Source organism: Aspergillus vadensis, assembly GCF_003184925.1.
Source record: "Aspergillus vadensis CBS 113365 unplaced genomic scaffold BO88scaffold_10, whole genome shotgun sequence".
Taxonomy (NCBI): Eukaryota; Fungi; Ascomycota; class Eurotiomycetes; order Eurotiales; family Aspergillaceae; genus Aspergillus; species Aspergillus vadensis.
This window is the reverse complement of record NW_020292048.1, coordinates 1,015,247-1,032,445: the sequence shown is the minus strand read 5'-3', so window position 1 is coordinate 1,032,445 and position 17,199 is coordinate 1,015,247. Positions and strand designations below refer to the sequence as shown.

Sequence of the window (17,199 nt, the reverse complement as noted above, 5' to 3'; positions counted from 1 at the left end):
GAGGACACTAAACCCAATCGGGTAGTTGCCGACCAACCCGTCCGACTTCTTTCTCCGCTGGATTCTAACTATTCTAGCTGTGCTAGACAACGCATGATCATTGGTGTTGTTTTCCTGGCTTTCCTTTTTTGAAGGCAATTTGATGCAATTGGTGGTATTTTTTGGTGATGAATTGATACCCTGTGTCGGATTCTCGGATTGATTTACGACAACGATTATTCCTCGTGTTCGGACAGTGCGCTACACCACACACCATTGCTTCTCGTATACACGACAGATTGACACCACCACCAGCAACACCTCTTCTCTACAAAGGCATACATACATACATACACAACCTCGACCTCAACCTCACCATTCCAAAATGTCCTCCACAACCCCCCAACCTGACTCAACAACAACCAAACCAAAATACAATCTCCGCAACCCCCTCCCCCTCTCCGCCGCCCAAGAAGCAGAAGTGAAGCAACTCTACTACAAGCGCGTGCGATCTCTCTGTGCGCCTGAAATCAAGGGTGAGCCTTTTTTCCATACCCCCAGTCCAATTCCTTTCCCTCAATCCAAACCAAGTCCAAAGGTTCCGCAACGCATACTAATGACTGGGGCTGTGTACAGCATTCGCCGAATGCGCCGTCAACCGCACAATAACAGCAACATGGGTATGTCGGGACCAACGACTAGCGATGAACTCGTGCATGGTAGCGCATGCGAAGCCGGAGGTAGAAGACCGGGCGAGAGAGGAGTGGTTTGCGACGCATGAGGAGCGGAGGAAGGCGAAGGAGGAGGAGCTTGCGAAGGTGGAGAGACGGAGGGAGGAGGTCATTCGCATGATGAGGGAGGATCAAGAGAGGCAGGCTGCTGCGAAGGCTGCTGCTGAGAAGAAGTAGAGGGAAATTGGGTGGGTGTGTATGTGTATGATGGGGATGGGGTTGGGGTTGTGTGCTGTGTGCTGTGTGTGGGTTGGCGTATATAAGGTTATCCTCCTCTTTTCTTTTCTTTTGTATTGATACTGCTGGTTTTGGCGTTTTGTTTGGCATTTACAGACTTAGTGTGTGTTCATTGGGACTTGTATAGTAAGTGGTTGTTGTTTGTTGTTGTTGGTGGTGATGTGATGGATGGAGCGACGATAGATGATGGGTGCATGATATTGAAAGGAAAAGGAAAAGTATAGCAAAGAAAGAATAGATGAATGAATCTCCCGTCCTCCTGTCCAAGTACTAAGTAGGTAGTTATAGTAGTAACTAGTTATCCTGCGCCCTAACGCCTCTATGCAGATACACACTCTCCACTGATCTAAACATCCGTCATATCCTTATCCCCATCCCCATCCCCTCCATCCCCATCACCCTCTCCCATCGCCGTATCCTCCCCAAAAACATCCTCCATCTTCCCATCCTCCTCCTCATCCACACCCTCCTCACCCTCCTCCACCTTCGTCCCACCCCCAGCACCACCACCCATGCCATTCTCCCTCCCAGCATCCCCAGACTCTTCCACCTCCTCCTCGCCCTCACTTTCCCACTCCTCCCTCATATTCCACCCCGTACCCGTCAAACAGAACCTCTCCGGCGGCAACCTCATCCCACCCATAACGACACTCTGATTCGCGGCCGCGGTCTTCGCCATCCCCTGACTATCAAACCCACGGCTCGCACCGGGCAAAGCCACGCGATTCCTCTCCGCCGCCACATCCATCAAAAACTCCTTCGGCAATCCCGCCTGGAACTGATAATGCAGTCGGGACGCAATAGCCAGCCGCAGCGCCGGTAGCGACACCGTATTAATTTCGGACGCGCCGGCGCGGGAACTTCCACCACCACCAGCGGCCTCGGGACCACCGGCGTAGCCTTCTGTCGCGAGATGCACGGCATCTTGCAGTACGGAGGACGTGTAGCGGTAGGCGAAGTCGAGGAGTTGCAGTGGAACGCGCTCTTGGTATGCTGTTACTCCCAGCGAGGAGAGGAGCATGTGGATGAGTCGGACATCGCGCGGACGTCGTGATTTGCCGCTGTCTTTGAGGGAGGTGGAGGGGATTTGGGTCGGTTGGGCGCTGGGGTTGGTGTTCGCGGCGGGTGCGGTGCTGGGGTTGTTGGTTGTGGTTGTTGTTGGTGGTGCTGCGGCGGGGGCGGTAGTGGTGGTGGTGGTGTTTTGGGATGCAGTGGGTTGCGTGCTTGATGGTTCGGCCGGGGGTGTGATGGGCTGGGTGGTGGGAGGTTGCGCGTGGTTTGGTGAGGCCATTTTGAATGATATTGAGGGTGGTGGTGGGTGAGGTGTTAGTCGTTGACGGGATAGTAGGTGTAGCAACGCGCTTCGGAGGCTGGTCAATTGGGGGGCGCTGGCATCGCCTGCTAATCGGAATGGGTTTTGAGGTACCCGATACAGGTGTAGATGAGTGTATGCGCGAGGGTAGATGGGTGCTGGGGTTGATGAAGCTGGAGATGGAAGCTGCCGATGAAGGCAAAGCGAGAGTCGGTCGGCAGGCAAGTCCGCGCTAGACCGCCTTCGGCAGGCGATTGATTCCCAGCGTTTGATAACGTAGATGTACGTAATGTTGCAGCGGAAATAGCAGAAAGTAGGTCATATAAGAGAACATAATGTGATGATGCAACAATTCTATACTGTGCAACTTAGTGTCTTGACTATCATACATTATGTGCCGCCCAACAAATGTAACAATATGGCTATGCGACCGTGCAAACGCCCATCATGCAATTCTATAACACAAACACCTCATCCATGCGATAAATGTCAAGTCCCTGGCCTATGAGTTGGCCATCATAATGCAGTTGATGCATCTTGCTGCCCTCAGCGTTTGGGAGAGCCAGGGTTGGATTGGCTTGGGCGAGGAGGGTCCAACTCCTCTTCCGAGGCGACCTCATCTTCGTCCTCAATGTCTTCTTCATCGGCGGCATTGAGATTGAGACTGTCTACCAGTTGAGATCCATCGACCGAGTCCTGCGAGATGTAGCTCGCCCCGAGCTCTTCTCCGGCCTCATCCTCGTCGACATCACTTGCTTCCTCGTCACTCAGCTCCCCGTCGTATTCCTCCTCGTCCTCTTCCTCGTCTTCTTCCTCCTCTTGGTCTCCTTCCTCCGCTTCGCTGTCTGTGCAAGAAAAGTCCTCTAAGTCCGGCGGAGGCTCTCTCCAATAGGTGAAGTCGGTATATTCTTCGCCGCCAGCCTGGACCAGCAGACTCACCGGCGGGAAGAAGTGATCCAGCAGTTCCGTCATCGAAACGTAACTGCTCTTGTACTTATTCAGACTAAGAAGGTCCAGGACAACCTCGGCATTCGAATTGATCGTGAAGATCCTGGTGGACGGGATGTTCACCGACCGGTAACTCAGCGCATCAGTAAGACGGTTGCCGAACCCGGCGTAGAAGGGATTCTCTTTTCCATTGAACAGGTTCAAAATATCCCGCAGGCAGGCCATCTTGAACACCTCGGGCTTCCTCAGGTAGATTTCTCGTCGGAGTGCTGCCATGGTTCGATCGGGACTCATGATGACCGGCCCCTTAGGCAGTCGCCAGCCGTCCTGATTCACTCCATACAAGTAGGCCCGCGTCGTATCCGCCTGGCCAACTGATCGACTTGTAAGGTACATGATGTTGTACCCGTTGTTGACAATGTCAGTATACAACTTGGCCACTCCAGCATGTGTCCAGTCACGGCCAATCATGTTCAGCACATGGCCCAGAGCATCAGACCTACAATCCATTAGCGACTTCCGACATCCCAGCTCGAAAACACTTACTTGGTGATGGTTCCGTCGATATCGGAGATTACAATGGGAATATTCCCGTTCCACAGATACATCGTCGCCGTGCAAGTAGCCCGGTTGACGCTGAACGACATGCTGTTCGCCCCAGGCTTCAAGTTCAGGGCCTTCAGCTGATTACTCGTGAGACGGAGGGTCTTCGCATAGTTTCGAGTTGGCTCTTGGGCTTCCGTCGTCGGTGACTGCGGCGGGGTAGGGAAGCCGGGTTGGACATCAGACTGGGTGCGATAGTGCCGGCTGGGTAGCGGCTTGTCCTGCAGAGACTTGTCGCTGTCACTGTGATATCCCGGGTCGGAGATGGCATGCTCGCTCATGGCGGAGCCCGGTCGCATCGCATTAAAGGTGGCGCGGCGGTTGGCAGCCTCCTTTGCTTCTTCGCTACTGTAGATCCACAAGTTCCCATGTTCGTCGGCCCCGATGAGAGCCCCGATGTCATAGGGGCCCTCCAACTCCTCGGCGAGGATCTTCCGCGCAAGAACTTCCGCTCGCAGAGCGTCCTCTTCGCTGCTCTTGTACCCAGTCATGTCGAGCATGAGGTCTCCTGTTTCGGTAACGTGAGACGGAATATTCGATCCGGAGAGTTTCTTCGATAGCGAGACGGCGCGAGACATCGCCTCCTCGGGAGTTAATGGCGGAGGGCTTCGCGAACGACCATCCTGGCCCAGATCATCGCTCGCGGCGCTGGCGCCAGAGGACTGCATCCCATATACTTGGTCCGCAACGCTAACACTGTTGGAGCGGCTCTTGGTCAACAGCACTGTATCCGTAGCCGTTCGGTCGATTTTGGCGGGAGTATCGCCGAAAGAGCCATGTCGGGACCTGCCCAGACTGGAGTCATCCGGCGACCGTGAAAGGGGAGTAAGGGTACCTGTCACAGATGGATGTCAATAACATGATATATGGGAGTCAGCAATAGTACCCACCCAAATCGCTCGATGCCCGCATACTCCTCGACAGCACCGGAAGGGCTGTTGAAGATTTCCCATCTAGATTGCCCGTAGATGATCGATCGAGATCCAAGTAATCGGGTTCCTGGAGCGATGGAGGGAGGTTCTCCTCACTGCGCATCTTGGGGCTGCTGCTTGGAGAAACCAGGGGCGAAGTCTGCAGCGAGGCGGGGATCTCGTCTGTTGTCTCAAAGACAAAGAAGGCCTCCCCGCCTTCGCCCAGCTTCATCGCATAGTCTTGCTTGACGCCATTTACGGAAAATTCCACCTTGAACGTCTTAGTTATATGGGGATTGCTGAGAGGATCGATGCGGGAACGGTACCTTCTTCTCGTACGGGCGGAGCAAAGAGAATTTGCCGAATCGAACATGGAAAGGTGAACAAGCCAAAGTTCCTATACGAGAGATTAGTGTCCGATTGACCTGGAAAAGATGCAAACCACGAACCGTCCTCTTGTTCAATCACGATCACATCGATTGCCCCGCTCAAGGTGGCTGGATTGATGGAGTTCCACGTCTTGGAGACGGAACCACTGATACTTCGGACGTACTGCATCCTGCGAGAATGACAGGGAAAGTCCCTGGAGAATATTGTAACAATTCCCAAGCGATAAAGGCGAAGCACAAAACAAAGAACACAGCAGATAGAGAGGGGGGTCGGAGGTCAGACGGCGGAGGTGCAGGAATTGCCGCCTACATACGGCCCATGTGACAATGCCCGATAGACATGCGCCGAAGTGGAATCACTAACGAGAGACGGTCACTTGCAAAGCGAATGAGTTGGCATGCAAGCATTTGACCACGATCAAAACCAAGCGAGTGGAACCTGCAGCACTAGCAGGGCGGATAGACAACAAAGGGAGACAGATAGGACAGCGAAATGGGAGAAGAGTTAGCAAAAGGCGATTCTATGATTGTTGGGACCTGCAAGAAGGCTCAACAGCCCAACCGCTTCGTCTGTCTCTCCCCGGCCGGGCGGTCCGTCATGTGCTCCAGGCTGCCTCTTCCCTGCCTTCCTCGGCTTCAAGCGGGCACTAGGCCGCTTCCGGCTGGCGCAGGCTATTTTTTGAGGAATCTCCCAATGTAGTTTAGTCTGGAACATCCCATGATCTGCAGCCCAGTTGACTCAGAACTGAGTCAGCAAGCAAAGTAGTCAGCTAGTTATCTCAGTCAGGTGACTCTGTCCCACTCCTCTCTCGGCAGCCCTCCGCGGAGCATCGGATTAATTCCTCCTCGACTCTCACGGATTATCTAGGTGAATCGTCTGCTTGCTGACCCTTCACTGCCCCTCGACGAGGTTGCCAGTCCCCTCCCTCCTTTCTCCCTCTCCATGGGTTTCGGACGCTGGGATGTATGAGCCGTTGTTTCTCTCCTTCGACGCCTACCCCAGCGTAGTTCCCCGAGTGAGGGTGCGAGGCGTCATGGCTCTCTTCCTGGCTGTCACCATTCTCTGGGCTCTGATCTGGTAGGTCGCAATATCTCAGTTAGTGTGTAGAGAGCGCACAACTAAATTAAACTTCTCTCAAAGGCTACTGTACCGTGCGTGGCAGGTCTGCCAGACCCCCAACGACGTCCTAGTTGAAAAGCTCGGTCTGGATATTCCTCCGCCACCAGAAGTCACCCTCGAAGAGATTACCGCCCGTGAAATTCGCATCGCCTGGAAACAACCCGAATTTCACAATTCCATCCACAAGCACATCATCCAACTGAACGGCATCAAGGGTACCCTCGGCAATGGCTCCCTCGAATCTCTTTCTGTTGATACTAATGAGTTGTCAGTGGGCGAATCGAAACGAGCGGAAACTGCAGTCGAAATCCTGAACTTGGTTCCCGGAAGTATATATCATATCTGCGTTCTTTCAGTTAGTGCTGCGAACTTCCAAACTCCAAGTGCAATCATCCATGTGCGCACAAAGTCTCTGCCCTTGTCGCAAACCCAACAGAATGCTACGGTCGGCAACCCTACCATTCGGGCGTCCATCCCCCGGTCTACCGCTGGTCTTGCTGCCCCCTCGGCGCCCGTGATGTCTCGGGAGCACAGCGGAGGGCAGCTCCAAGCCAAGCGATCTTCAGCCGGGCGGAAACCGTCTCCTGCGGCGAGCGGGACGGAGGTCTCGCATGGCCATGCGGAGGAGACACAAAAGAGCACCACGAGCGACGATCACGACGAGACTCTCGAACAACTTGCCGACCGATTGAAAACCCTGCAGCACGAGAACGAGACCGTCGAGAAGCAAACTACCGATGAAGAAGAGGAGCACATTGCTCTTCTGAAGGAACTCGAGAAGCAGCGTGACGAATTGAAAAAGCGGGTCAAGGAAAAGGATGAAGCGAGCGGCGACTTGAAGAAGCACGTTTACAAGCTGGAAAGTGTCAACCGTACAGTGCAGAGTGAGAAGGCGAAGCGTGAAAGACTCCTGCAGCAGAAGGAGTCTGAGCGTAAGAAGCGCAAGTCCGATATCGTCCGGTGGCAGGAGCGGATTGAGAATATGAACCGTGAAGCAGCGGAGTCGAAAGAGGAAAAGACACGACTGGAAGAAGAGGGAAAGCAGCGTGGAGATGAGATTCGGGAGAAGATTGCCAAGGAGCAGGCAGAGATGAAGGTCATCGATGACGAAATCCAAGACAAGGGCGGGCGTGTCAAGAAGCTGGAGGAGGAGAGGCAAACCCATCAGGAAGCAGATAGCGAGGATGGAAAGGAGCTGGATCGCATTGACAATGAGCGAGCCCGCCAGTGGGAGATCAAATTGAGCAATCTTCACGCTCGCTATGCTACCCTTGTCAACCTCCATACCCAGGTTAGTATATCTACAATAGCTTGGCTCTTAACATAGTATCTAACTGGCTCTACAGGCTCAGCAGCAGTACCAAGAAGCGCAGGAGCGCCTGAAGTGGCTAACTACCCAACGTACCGGCAGCACAGGACCCTTTTCTCTCCCAGCTCTCGATCTTGATCTCTCGAACACTGCGACTATTCGCCCACGTCGACACCGCAGCTCACTCGCCAGTAATGTCTCATCTCCGATGAATTTCACTGCCATAGAGCCATCATTTTCAGGTGGCATCAGTTACAACCCTCCTGCCACTGGGTCTCCCACCTTTGGCCCGACTTCTGCCTTCTTCAACATCAACAATGGAATGACCCTCCCGAGCCTTTCGGGCCAGTCGGATAGTACGCGGGGATACTCGGATATGTCGCTTGGAAACCCTCAAATGAGCCCTCGCGCCGACGCACTTCTTCCGTCCGATCTCCTCGGAGACGAGGAGTCGCCCGAACTCCCCCGTCCGGCCATCCGTTCTCGCTTTTCCAACCTCGAACAACCAAGCACTGCGCTCGAGTTTCCTCATGGGCCACCTTCGCCAGACTCTACCGGAAGCAGGCCGGAAAGCCTCTTCGCCAGTCCGGAGGACCAGACCCTGCCCAAAGATGTTGAATCGCAACCGGTGAATCTGGATGTGGGCGAGGCGCCGAAAAGTGCGTCGCGCAGGCTTTCGGGGCTCTTTGGCTTCCACCGTCCTCGCGGCAAGACATTGGCAGACGAGCCACCTCTACTGGGCAGTTTGAAACCAGGACAAAGTCAGTCGTTCCCCCGTAATTTGGAGGAGATGGATCCCATAGGGGCTAGACGTCGTCGGCTGAGCTATACAGGCAACTGGGCGAACCCGATGTCTCTGTTCCCCAGGAGCAACACAGCAGGTGTTACAACAGACAGCTCTTCCGACCATCTTCCCTCGCGTCGCGCAGGCATCTCCAGCATCTTCTCACCCAGCCGATTTGGGTTCGGCAGCGGACACGGTCTGCTCAAATCCAGTGAAAACTCCGATCATAGCACAGGATACAACCAGTTCAGTCCTCGTCATGATCCCATCGATCCTGCCTCCATCTTGGGCACAGTGCGCCGGGAGTCGTTGTCTCCGCGGCCCTCATCGACCTTCTCTTTCGAAAACCAGCTTCCTCATCCCTCTACCGATAATCGTCACTTCGGTTGGCCATCGGCAGAAAAGCAAGGCCACCGAAGTCCTTTGGGGTTTGATTGGACCTCCCCATCGACCTGGTCTCGGGTGCAGTCGCGCCGGCCATCTACACAGTACGGCTCATCGGGTCACCTACCTTTGGGCCTTACTGGAGAGCCAGACTTTCTCCAAGATTCGTTCGAGAGACAAGGTCGGCCATTGCAGGCGCCGATCGGTACACGGCCATCATCTTCTCATCGGCCAGTCACTCCAAAGTTGAATCCTGCTGCACCTTCCTTTAGGACCATCTTTGGGAAGCGGTCGGACAAGAGCAAAGAGAAGGAGGCAGCGAAAGACCGAGAGCTAGATGCTCCGTTTGACTTCCATATGGAAGAAGGCTCTCCGTCTGAATCGCGCACCTCGCGGGATTCTCGCTCTTTTTCTATGTACACAGGCGACTCGTATGAATCCTTGGAACGCATGCCCTCCGCAGGCTCGCTGGATAATGGAAGCTCGAAAGAGTCATTCATTCGCAAGATCACCCGAAAGGGCAGCTCCAGCAAGTTCAGTTCCTGGAAGGACCGGTCAGGGCTTTTCTCCAAGAAGGGTGACCCTTCGCAAGGCGACATTGACGAAGACGCACATAGCGAGGCGATGCTTGCCAAGAGTGTGGACAGCACCGTGTCTAGCGCCCCTTCAGCAGACCGATCTACTCGAAGCAGCCTGGGATTCTTCAGCCGCATGTCCAGGAAGTCCGACAAGGCCGCCAGTGAGACGAGTGAGCGCCCCAGTGAGCATGTAAGCGAGGCGGAGGATGAAGAGACAGCAGAGGAGATCCACGCATGAACATACAGCATCCATTCTTTCTATTTCATTTTTTAGGTCGCCGTGTGGCGTTAGGCATTCTTTTAATTTCTTAGCTAGTGACGGTAGAAGACATTTTGTGGCACATAGCATGCCTTTCTTATCCTCTTGATATGATCCACTTTTCTGTATACCTGCAATTTACTGTAGTAATCTAGGCGAAAGCTCTAGTCGAGAGCATTGTCGTCGGAGTAAATTATACCAACCAGACCTGCTAGGAGCAGGTGGTGCAAAGCAGCGCAACGCTGCGTGGAGGGACGGTTCGGTTCGTCCCTCATCCCCACCCAAATCTTCATGATTCATCCTCCCTCGCCAGCCCGACGGCTTTTCCTGCACAACAATCATCGGCAGTTCCGATACTGCAGTCTAAAGCAAAATGGCAAACTCCAAGTAACTTTTCTATTCATGACCTAAATTTTGAGAGCAGCTGCTAACCGCCACAGATATGAATATGTCAAGTCATTCGAGCAACCGGACGTTCTACTTCCCAATACATGGATTGTGGTCCGGATCGATGGCAGAGGCTTCCACAAGTCAGTGCATCTCTCTTCGTGCTTTTCAACATGACGCTGCACTTTTCGGAACTGCTCTTAGCAGCTGAAATAGCTCTTATCTCAATAACTGGCTGTTTACATGTCGCTAACTGACGGAATGTAGACTCTCTGATTATTATGGCTTCATAAAGCCCAATGACCGTCGGGCCCTAGACCTAATGAATGCCGCAGCCGTCGGCGTCATGAAAGATCTTCCTGATCTTTGCATCGCCTACGGTATTAGCGATGAGTACAGGTATACGATGCGACATGCTCCGGGTCAAATGGAGTGATATTGACTTGAGATTAGTTTCGCTTTTCATCCCAACTGCCAATTATTTGAAAGGCGGAGTGCGTAAGTCATCTCCTCTTCTGCTGCAACTGCTGCAAAAAGTCAAGACTGCCGGCAGTGTGGACTTACTCTGCTTGGAATACAGCAAACTAGTAACGACAATCGTGTCGACATTCACGGCGCATTACATCTATCTATGGGGGACGTATTTCCCCGATACGCCGCTGCAGCCAGCAGCTCTGCCTTCGTTCGATGGAAGAGCAGTGATGTACCCGAACTCCAGAATTTTCAGGGATTATATGAGCTGGCGGCAGGTGGATTGTGAGTTTTGTCAATTCATAGCATTAGCCGTTCCATTCTTCGTGTGCTAATATGCTGCAGGTCATATCAATAACCTTTACAATACGACATTCTGGTCCATGGTCCTGCAAGGTGGGATGGATAGAAGAGAAGCTGAACTTGAATTGAAGGTGAGTTTCTGGCGTTCAGGAGTTGCTGCTGCTGCTAACAGTGTCGACTAGGGCACCCTGTCTTCTGACAAGAATGAAATCCTCTTCAAGAGGTTCGGCATCAACTATAACAATGAAGAAGAAATTTATAAAAAGGGCAGCGTCATCTATCGCCAGGTATGTGTGTCTCTGCTGCTTCGTATGTGTGGCTGCTGACCTAGGTACAGTATCAACTAGAGGACAAATCAGACTCCAGCGTGCAAGAAGAAACATCGCCATTACAAGAGGACACGCCCTCCAAGACACAGCAAGAAAAGATCCGCAAATTGCGTCGCAAAGTGCAGGTCGTAGTCGACCATGTCGACATCATCAAGGATGAATTCTGGGAGAGACGGCCATGGATTCTCTCCGGCAAGCCAGGAAAGCTGCCTGCAGAGGCGAAGGAAGTAGCATGATGATATGACAATTAAAAAAATGATGATGAAAATGCAAATATTGTTCGTGAGAATATACAACCAAGTAGCACAGCCATGGGTATCTATAAGTCGAATCTATCTATAAACTGCCAAAGAGCATCCCTCTATCCCATTCATCCATATTCAACTCGAGGACGCTGTCTCATCCTTGGACTTTTTCGACTTCTTTTTCTTCGACCCGTCATCCGACGCAGACGTCTCTCGCTTCGTCGTCTTCGTCTTCTTCTTCTTGTCCTTCTTCACCTCCTCATCCCTCCCACTCGACTCCGTCTGTTCCACCTCCGTCGCCGGCGGCGTAGGATACTCATCCTCAGGACCAGCCTCCTTCTCCTTCTTCTTCTCCTTCTTCATCCTCTTTTCCTCCTCCTTAACCGCCCTCTTCTTCTCCCTCTCCGCCCTCCTAACCTCCTTCTCCTCCCTCTTCTTCTTCCTCTCCTCCCTCCTCTTCGCCCTCTCCTCCTTCCTCTTCCTCTTCTCCTCCCTCCTCACCCGTCTCTCCTCCTTACTCTCCTCTCCCTTGCTCTTCTTCTTCTTCTTCCCATCATCATCCTCATCCTCAGCCTTCCTCTTCTTATCCCTCAAAGTCCCCGGAACCGTCTCCCCCCTCACAAAATACCGATACAATTCACTCGTCAACGCATTCGGCGTGCGCTTCGCATCCCCCGCACTCTTATTCTCATCGCCCACGCCCTTCAGCGCGTCCTCGAATCCCCGCAACCACCATTGATTTGTGGGATCCTTGGTCGTCTTCTTTCCCACGCCTTGGTTGCCTTGGCGTCGCGCAACGAGAATCGGTCTCGTCAGGCCGAGTCCGCCGTGTGTGCCCGGCCGTCGGTTCGGGTTGAGTGGGTTGCCGGGACCGGACCAGCCGTGGCGGAGGAGGTAGGCTTGAGCGTCCATTTGTTTTTGTTTTTTTTGTGATGGGAGGCGGGTTGGTTGGTTCGGAGGTAGTAGATTCGGTAGGTTGGTTGGTAGGTAGGTAGGTCGTTCGTTGAATGCGACTGATTCTCGACGGATCGATCAATCGATCGGTGGATTTGCAAACGGCGCGTGCGTGTGTAAATTAAAGAAAAAAATGAAAGAATGAAAGAAAAGAACCGCTATGTAAAATAACCCCCAACACACACGTCTCACAAGAAGGAACAGAAACAAAGCGACCCAACGAGCGCGAAGGGTTAGATAGATAGATAGATAGTGTAGGAAGGACCCCTAGGGTGATTGAAAAAAATCTAACTACAATCTACAACACCCACCACCCACTGGTTTGCAAACTCGGCGCGATAAGATAACTAACCGGTCCCGGATCTGGCTGAATTTTGGAATTATAGACCAAAAATTTTTCAAACTTTAATATCTCAGTCGCGTGGTCTAATGGTTATGATTTCTCGTTCACATCATCATGATTATCTGATGAGGTTCCGAGAAGGTTCCCGGTTCGATCCCGGGCGCGACTAATTTTTTTTTGTTTTTATTTTTTCCATATCCTCTATCTATTTATCTATGGTTTGAAATTAAGGTTTGGAGATTTGTGTATGGGTTTTGTGCATGGTGGTATATAATATGTACGCAGTAAGTAATATTTGCTGGTCGAGATCATAATCCCTGTTAACGGGAGGAAGTAGTAGGAAGTATTATTAGGAGAAATTTGGTATGGAAGGGGACGAAATGGGACTATGCTGGTCGCGCGGTCTCCTTCCTCTCTTTGACTAGTAAGTAATTATACCAGGTTCTACTATGGGATATAATATTGGTCGCTATGATGAAGCTATTGGTATGTGATTTGTGGTCTAGATTGGAGGGAAGTTGAGAGCGATGTCGGTGTTTGTACATGGTGTTGGGTATATTCATGTGGTAGTATGGAATATAAATATTCAGGTCAAACTTTATTTTCTGATCATTATACCACAACTACAGTAGTAAACCTAACCAGCGACACGTATGCTAGGACATTCGCAGAGTTTATCATTCACAAATATTGCCATGTAGCAATTACTCTAAGAACAGGAAACTGAAAAATGTCAGGATAGTTGTTGGATTATAGCAATCAATGCATATCGACAGTGATGCGACTAATAGTTCATCTCTAATTTGTACTGCTAGTTTATTTTCTTTGTTCTAATGACATCTCGACTAACTCCACTATGGGTTGATCATGCCTAGCTAGCTTTAACCGTATTAATAAGCTATAGATGTTGAATTTATCCAAAGAAAATAAACATATAAGGAAGCCTCCACGACGCGGTCTATCTACCTACCTAGAGCGGTAAGACATGCAGAATTCCTCCCTAGAAAGGGGTGATTTCTTCAGATGAAAAAGTCTCCACTCTGCCTGTCACCGTTCGCTAGTCCATCGTTCTAGGCTATGAAGGCGGCATGCACCGCCCGCCTTGCTGTATAAAACGCCGATTTAAGTACTTATGGACACGGCCATTGAGTCCCCACTCAGAGTGCAAGACCATCTTAGAGAGCGCGATGAGGACCGTGCCCGCTAAGAATTTTCTGAATGAAAATCACCCACGGACTACTCGGAGATTCGTTGTTAATAATACCTCATGCCTCATTGCCGTTTTGCTTGACCGGACGCGGATCAATTTGTGGCTGTGGCTGGCAGTAGCCATTAGTAACTGAAAGTCTCCAGTCGTAGATACCATGTGATTTCCTGTAGGTAAGTACCCAGCTACCCTTGTCTTTATAAGGTTCAATGGTGAGCCTCATAATCGGGGCTCCTTTGTATGTCAAGCCATGCCTCGCTGATTGGACGGGAACCGTAACGGTAAAAGTAGCAGTACTTAATGATAGACGGACACGTTCCGCCAAGCAAACACGAATGCAAGAAATTGTACGGTAACTGCGTTAGCTGAAGCCCCCCTACATAATAGTAGGTATAATATAGTTACCGGATTTCGAAAGAACAGCCACAAAAGACCGATAGCTTTTACAATGCACGGCACCAGAAGTCGGCTTTTGTTATAATAAACAGACCGCAACTGGTCCCAACATCATCCCCGAAAGGAAGGTCGATTGTTGACGGCCAACGGCCGACTCCGAAGGCCAAACGGTTGGGCAAATCATGGGGCAGCAGTCGTATGGGTTGATATTTCCGATGGGGAACATTAGAAACCGGGCCGGTCGTCGACGGTGGATGATGCCACGACGACTCCATTCTGAAGTCGGAGCAAGCAGGGGGCTTTTGCTTAGAAACCAACACCGTAGGTCTGTAGAGGTGAAGGACAGGTATAGTTCTGCAGTGAGTGCGCATCTAACTATCGGGGCTATCAACTTGCTGGTCGTGTAATTTACCCAGAACTGCATGATCGAGTTAAACCTCAATGGGGTAAATTTTCTGGTCGGTAATTGCTGCCAACCATCTAGTTGGATTTGGAGAGGGGGCCTAAAGTACTAAGCCAGCTAGTATAGTACGTGCCCCGTGATGGTTCCCCAAAGGAAGAAGATAGCCGGGAAGGAGCAACACACACACACACACTCTCTCTCTCTCTCTCTCTCCCTCCTCCCCTCCCAAATCAATCCTTGGTTATAAGGTTGTGTCGTTTAAGGTAAATAAATGCGAGCCTTGCAGCAATGCTGGCTTGCAGAGATTCGTGGAACTCAAGTCGGGGGTAAAAGGTTGACTTGTCAACGAACAATGGGAAAGTGAGGTGGCCATTGAGGAAGGTACTAGTAGCGCGGAGGAGCAAGCGTTAAAAAAGGGCCTATCTTCTGGATGCATCCAGTAATGAATGACTTGATGCACATCTGTACCACATACAGTAAAGAAATGAAATAAAATGTATGACTTGTATGGTTCACAGCCATCAAGTAGATAAATTGAAAGACTAGTGTAGTAGACTAGGTAAGAAGAACCGAGAACCAGTCATCAGTGCGTGTGATTACTGTGTGTGAAGGGAGAGAGCGAGAGAGAGAGAGAGAGGGGAAGGGGAAGGGGAAATCCCAAGTCTCCGGTGTATGCAGGCCGAGCAAGTGAGAACAGCCGGTTTGACCAGGCACCAAGTACAACGCATAGAAGGATGATGCATGTATCATCACCATCGACCCGAGAGTCTGGGAAGCGGTGAAACGATCAACATGAGATTCCTACATTAAGGCAACTGCTGTTCCCTTAGGCCAAACGCCAGGCTGGTTCGGGCGCCAAGCGGGCGGGTGACCATGGGATGGATTGGAAGGACACATGTACGATGTATGTATGGAGTACAGGAGGGACAACTTGCATACGGAGTACATACTACATGCGTCGACCTAAGCACATAGTGTGCCCGGCTCACGGCGCTGACCGTCCATCCCTCCGCCACCTGCCCAGTTCCATTTCTTTCTCTTTTTCTCTCTTTTTCTCTCTGATTTTTGCTTTTTTTTTTTTTTTTTTTTTGGGAGAGAGAGATTGAGGCAGACAGGGAGAGAGCCTTGGATCTTTTGTTCGATTTTGAATTTAGCCTTCTTCTGGATTTCCTCTTTTTATATTTTTTATGTCAATTTTATTTTTTATTATTCTTATTTTATTTGACCTCCACACCTCCTCTCCCCTAACATATTGTTTGTCCAACCGTTCGGGATGAATCACAGGCCTCAGCTCCTAACGCTGATCCAGCATGTTGTCCCGATATATTGAGTTCCATGGTGCAGCCCGTCCAGGAATAGCTGGATGTAACGTAGCCCCCTCCCAGCCAGCCTCCCACACTTCCACTAATCTTCCAAGTGGTGGGTATGATAGATAGTACGGCTGAGGAACACTTCAAAGAATCCCGAGAATAATTGAGGTAGTACAGAGTAAAACCTTCTTTTTCTTTTCTGTGGGAGGTGTCGAGAAGGAGTGGGTTTTTCTTCCTCCTAACATGCCCCCACTTGAGGAGTTATTCCTGATCACCCACAACGAGGTCATGATGTGATGAGTATCATGATAATCTCCGATCATGATCCTTTCCTGGCTTTCCTGGAAAGTCTTGTCCAGTACGAAGTAGACTAGGACCAGAACTCATGATGTCCAAGCCCACAGCCACGGGCTACTAGTCAGTAGTCGTCCAGGACGGAGCCCGAGTGGAACCAACGACCAGCGTGCGTGTAAGGAGTCTGAGTCTCTTGTCTCTCTGGCCAGTGAGATACAATGTATCTAGCGCTACGAGAGACAGATACGGAGCGCCCTCAGCAAATTGATCCACTCCGGAGCGGCTGCACGCAATGCCGTGGGTTTAGTGACCCTGAACGATGGAGGGTTGGAACGGGTTTTGGTTTGCCTGTGGTGGGCGCTGCGGGCGCTACGGGCGAGGGTTGAAAGGGAAGCACGTCCGAAGCTTCAAATCCTTCAACCAGAGTGTTGGTAACGCTGCCTGACGCTTGCATGCCTGAGAATGCGGGCAGCGACCGCTAGGCCCACGGAGATATTGTGCGTTAGTGGCTCCCCCGAGGAAACTTTCCTTTATTCAACTAAGTGTGGGAGACGGTCCGCATCCCGCCCGGAAGTCACTTGGACTAAATTTGATTGAGGACCCATCCATGGTTGCTGTCTTCCCTCGATCCTGGCTCGTTTCAATCTCTTTGGTTCATTGTTATTTTCCCCCTCACAAACCTCCGTTTTATAGCGTCGGGCAAACTGATCCTGCCCTAACCTACTCTAAGCCATTAGACAAGATGGTTTTTGGTGGAGTTTTCTTGCCTGTGTATTTTTTGTTTCTTCTATTTTCCCTCATTTTCCTCTGTGATTTTATTTCCCTTTTGGTACACCCTCACACTCACTGTATATCCGGATGATCCCCCATTATTGTGATCACCGTTATTTTCTTGCTCGTCTTGTTACTGGTAAGACGGATACATACAAGCCGCGAACCGAGGCAATGGGAACTCGTATCAGAGCCTCAGGCAAAAAATAGGACGAAGGGTTGAATCTTCTTTGGTACCGGTT

At 51.2% G+C, this 17,199-nt stretch overlaps 7 protein-coding genes and 1 non-coding gene across 8 annotated transcripts; 5 read left to right on the top strand and 3 right to left on the bottom strand.

Annotated features, from left to right (window-relative positions):
* The first annotated feature begins 85 nt into the window (after positions 1–85).
* On the top strand, positions 86–1,203 carry BO88DRAFT_404727 (uncharacterized protein). The gene is made up of 2 exons (XM_025706700.1): positions 86–515; positions 616–1,203. The coding sequence occupies exons 1-2, from the start codon at positions 365–367 to the stop codon at positions 885–887; spliced, it is 423 nt and encodes a 140-aa protein (XP_025563514.1). The 5' UTR covers positions 86–364; the 3' UTR covers positions 888–1,203.
* Positions 1,204–1,469: 266 nt separating this feature from the next.
* Positions 1,470–2,429, bottom strand: BO88DRAFT_365184 (putative transcription initiation factor TFIID, 31kD subunit; the record flags this gene model as incomplete). Its single annotated transcript, XM_025704003.1, has 1 exon — positions 1,470–2,429. A coding segment is annotated over exon 1 (768 nt), but the record flags the coding sequence as incomplete, so codon positions are not given.
* Positions 2,430–2,463: 34 nt separating this feature from the next.
* Positions 2,464–5,635, bottom strand: BO88DRAFT_404725 (putative lipin Smp2). The gene is made up of 5 exons (XM_025706699.1): positions 5,171–5,635; positions 5,048–5,118; positions 4,701–4,992; positions 3,754–4,645; positions 2,464–3,706 (listed from the first exon to the last, which is right to left on the bottom strand). The coding sequence occupies exons 1-5, from the start codon at positions 5,277–5,279 to the stop codon at positions 2,806–2,808; spliced, it is 2,265 nt and encodes a 754-aa protein (XP_025563512.1). The 5' UTR covers positions 5,280–5,635; the 3' UTR covers positions 2,464–2,805.
* Positions 5,636–5,934: 299 nt separating this feature from the next.
* BO88DRAFT_404724 (Fibronectin type III domain protein) lies at positions 5,935–9,653 on the top strand. The gene is made up of 4 exons (XM_025706698.1): positions 5,935–6,188; positions 6,252–6,445; positions 6,503–7,521; positions 7,577–9,653. The coding sequence occupies exons 1-4, from the start codon at positions 6,145–6,147 to the stop codon at positions 9,521–9,523; spliced, it is 3,204 nt and encodes a 1,067-aa protein (XP_025563511.1). The 5' UTR covers positions 5,935–6,144; the 3' UTR covers positions 9,524–9,653.
* Positions 9,654–9,801: 148 nt separating this feature from the next.
* Positions 9,802–11,464, top strand: BO88DRAFT_40076 (tRNA guanylyltransferase). Its single transcript, XM_025705672.1, has 8 exons — positions 9,802–9,931; positions 9,985–10,074; positions 10,199–10,330; positions 10,385–10,429; positions 10,512–10,687; positions 10,748–10,836; positions 10,888–10,992; positions 11,043–11,464. The coding sequence occupies exons 1-8, from the start codon at positions 9,918–9,920 to the stop codon at positions 11,268–11,270; spliced, it is 879 nt and encodes a 292-aa protein (XP_025563510.1). The 5' UTR covers positions 9,802–9,917; the 3' UTR covers positions 11,271–11,464.
* Positions 11,112–12,560, bottom strand: BO88DRAFT_404723 (uncharacterized protein). The gene has a single exon (XM_025706697.1). The coding sequence runs from the start codon at positions 12,189–12,191 to the stop codon at positions 11,415–11,417; it is 777 nt and encodes a 258-aa protein (XP_025563509.1). The 5' UTR covers positions 12,192–12,560; the 3' UTR covers positions 11,112–11,414.
* Positions 12,561–12,648: 88 nt separating this feature from the next.
* BO88DRAFT_t140 lies at positions 12,649–12,745 on the top strand. The gene has a single exon. It is a non-coding gene; the product is annotated as a tRNA-Val (tRNA).
* Positions 12,746–16,683: 3,938 nt separating this feature from the next.
* BO88DRAFT_40050 (uncharacterized protein) lies at positions 16,684–17,154 on the top strand. The gene has a single exon (XM_025705589.1). It carries the CDS (start codon positions 16,794–16,796, stop codon positions 17,046–17,048), a length of 255 nt encoding a protein of 84 aa, XP_025563508.1. The 5' UTR covers positions 16,684–16,793; the 3' UTR covers positions 17,049–17,154.
* Positions 17,155–17,199: the final 45 nt, after the last annotated feature.

What these genes read in the sequence shown, in the direction of transcription:
- BO88DRAFT_404727 (XM_025706700.1), top strand. Translation starts at nt 365, where the DNA reads ATGTCCTCCACAACCCCCCAACCTGACTCAACAACAACCAAACCAAAA. An exon ending in CTGTGCGCCTGAAATCAAGG is followed by an intron (nt 516 to 615) that starts GTGAGCCTTTTT and finishes GGCTGTGTACAG; the next exon opens with CATTCGCCGAATGCGCCGTC.
- BO88DRAFT_404725 (XM_025706699.1), bottom strand. Translation starts at nt 5,279, where the DNA reads ATGCAGTACGTCCGAAGTATCAGTGGTTCCGTCTCCAAGACGTGGAAC. An exon ending in CGTGATTGAACAAGAGGACG is followed by an intron (nt 5,119 to 5,170) that starts GTTCGTGGTTTG and finishes TCTCTCGTATAG; the next exon opens with GAACTTTGGCTTGTTCACCT. An exon ending in GCGGGCATCGAGCGATTTGG is followed by an intron (nt 4,646 to 4,700) that starts GTGGGTACTATT and finishes CATCTGTGACAG; the next exon opens with GTACCCTTACTCCCCTTTCA.
- BO88DRAFT_404724 (XM_025706698.1), top strand. Translation starts at nt 6,145, where the DNA reads ATGGCTCTCTTCCTGGCTGTCACCATTCTCTGGGCTCTGATCTG. An exon ending in CCAACTGAACGGCATCAAGG is followed by an intron (nt 6,446 to 6,502) that starts GTACCCTCGGCA and finishes ATGAGTTGTCAG; the next exon opens with TGGGCGAATCGAAACGAGCG. An exon ending in TTGTCAACCTCCATACCCAG is followed by an intron (nt 7,522 to 7,576) that starts GTTAGTATATCT and finishes CTGGCTCTACAG; the next exon opens with GCTCAGCAGCAGTACCAAGA.
- BO88DRAFT_40076 (XM_025705672.1), top strand. An exon ending in GATGGCAGAGGCTTCCACAA is followed by an intron (nt 10,075 to 10,198) that starts GTCAGTGCATCT and finishes GACGGAATGTAG; the next exon opens with ACTCTCTGATTATTATGGCT. An exon ending in GAGCTGGCGGCAGGTGGATT is followed by an intron (nt 10,688 to 10,747) that starts GTGAGTTTTGTC and finishes AATATGCTGCAG; the next exon opens with GTCATATCAATAACCTTTAC.
- BO88DRAFT_404723 (XM_025706697.1), bottom strand. Translation starts at nt 12,191, where the DNA reads ATGGACGCTCAAGCCTACCTCCTCCGCCACGGCTGGTCCGGTCCCGGC.
- BO88DRAFT_40050 (XM_025705589.1), top strand. Translation starts at nt 16,794, where the DNA reads ATGGTTGCTGTCTTCCCTCGATCCTGGCTCGTTTCAATCTCTTTGGTT.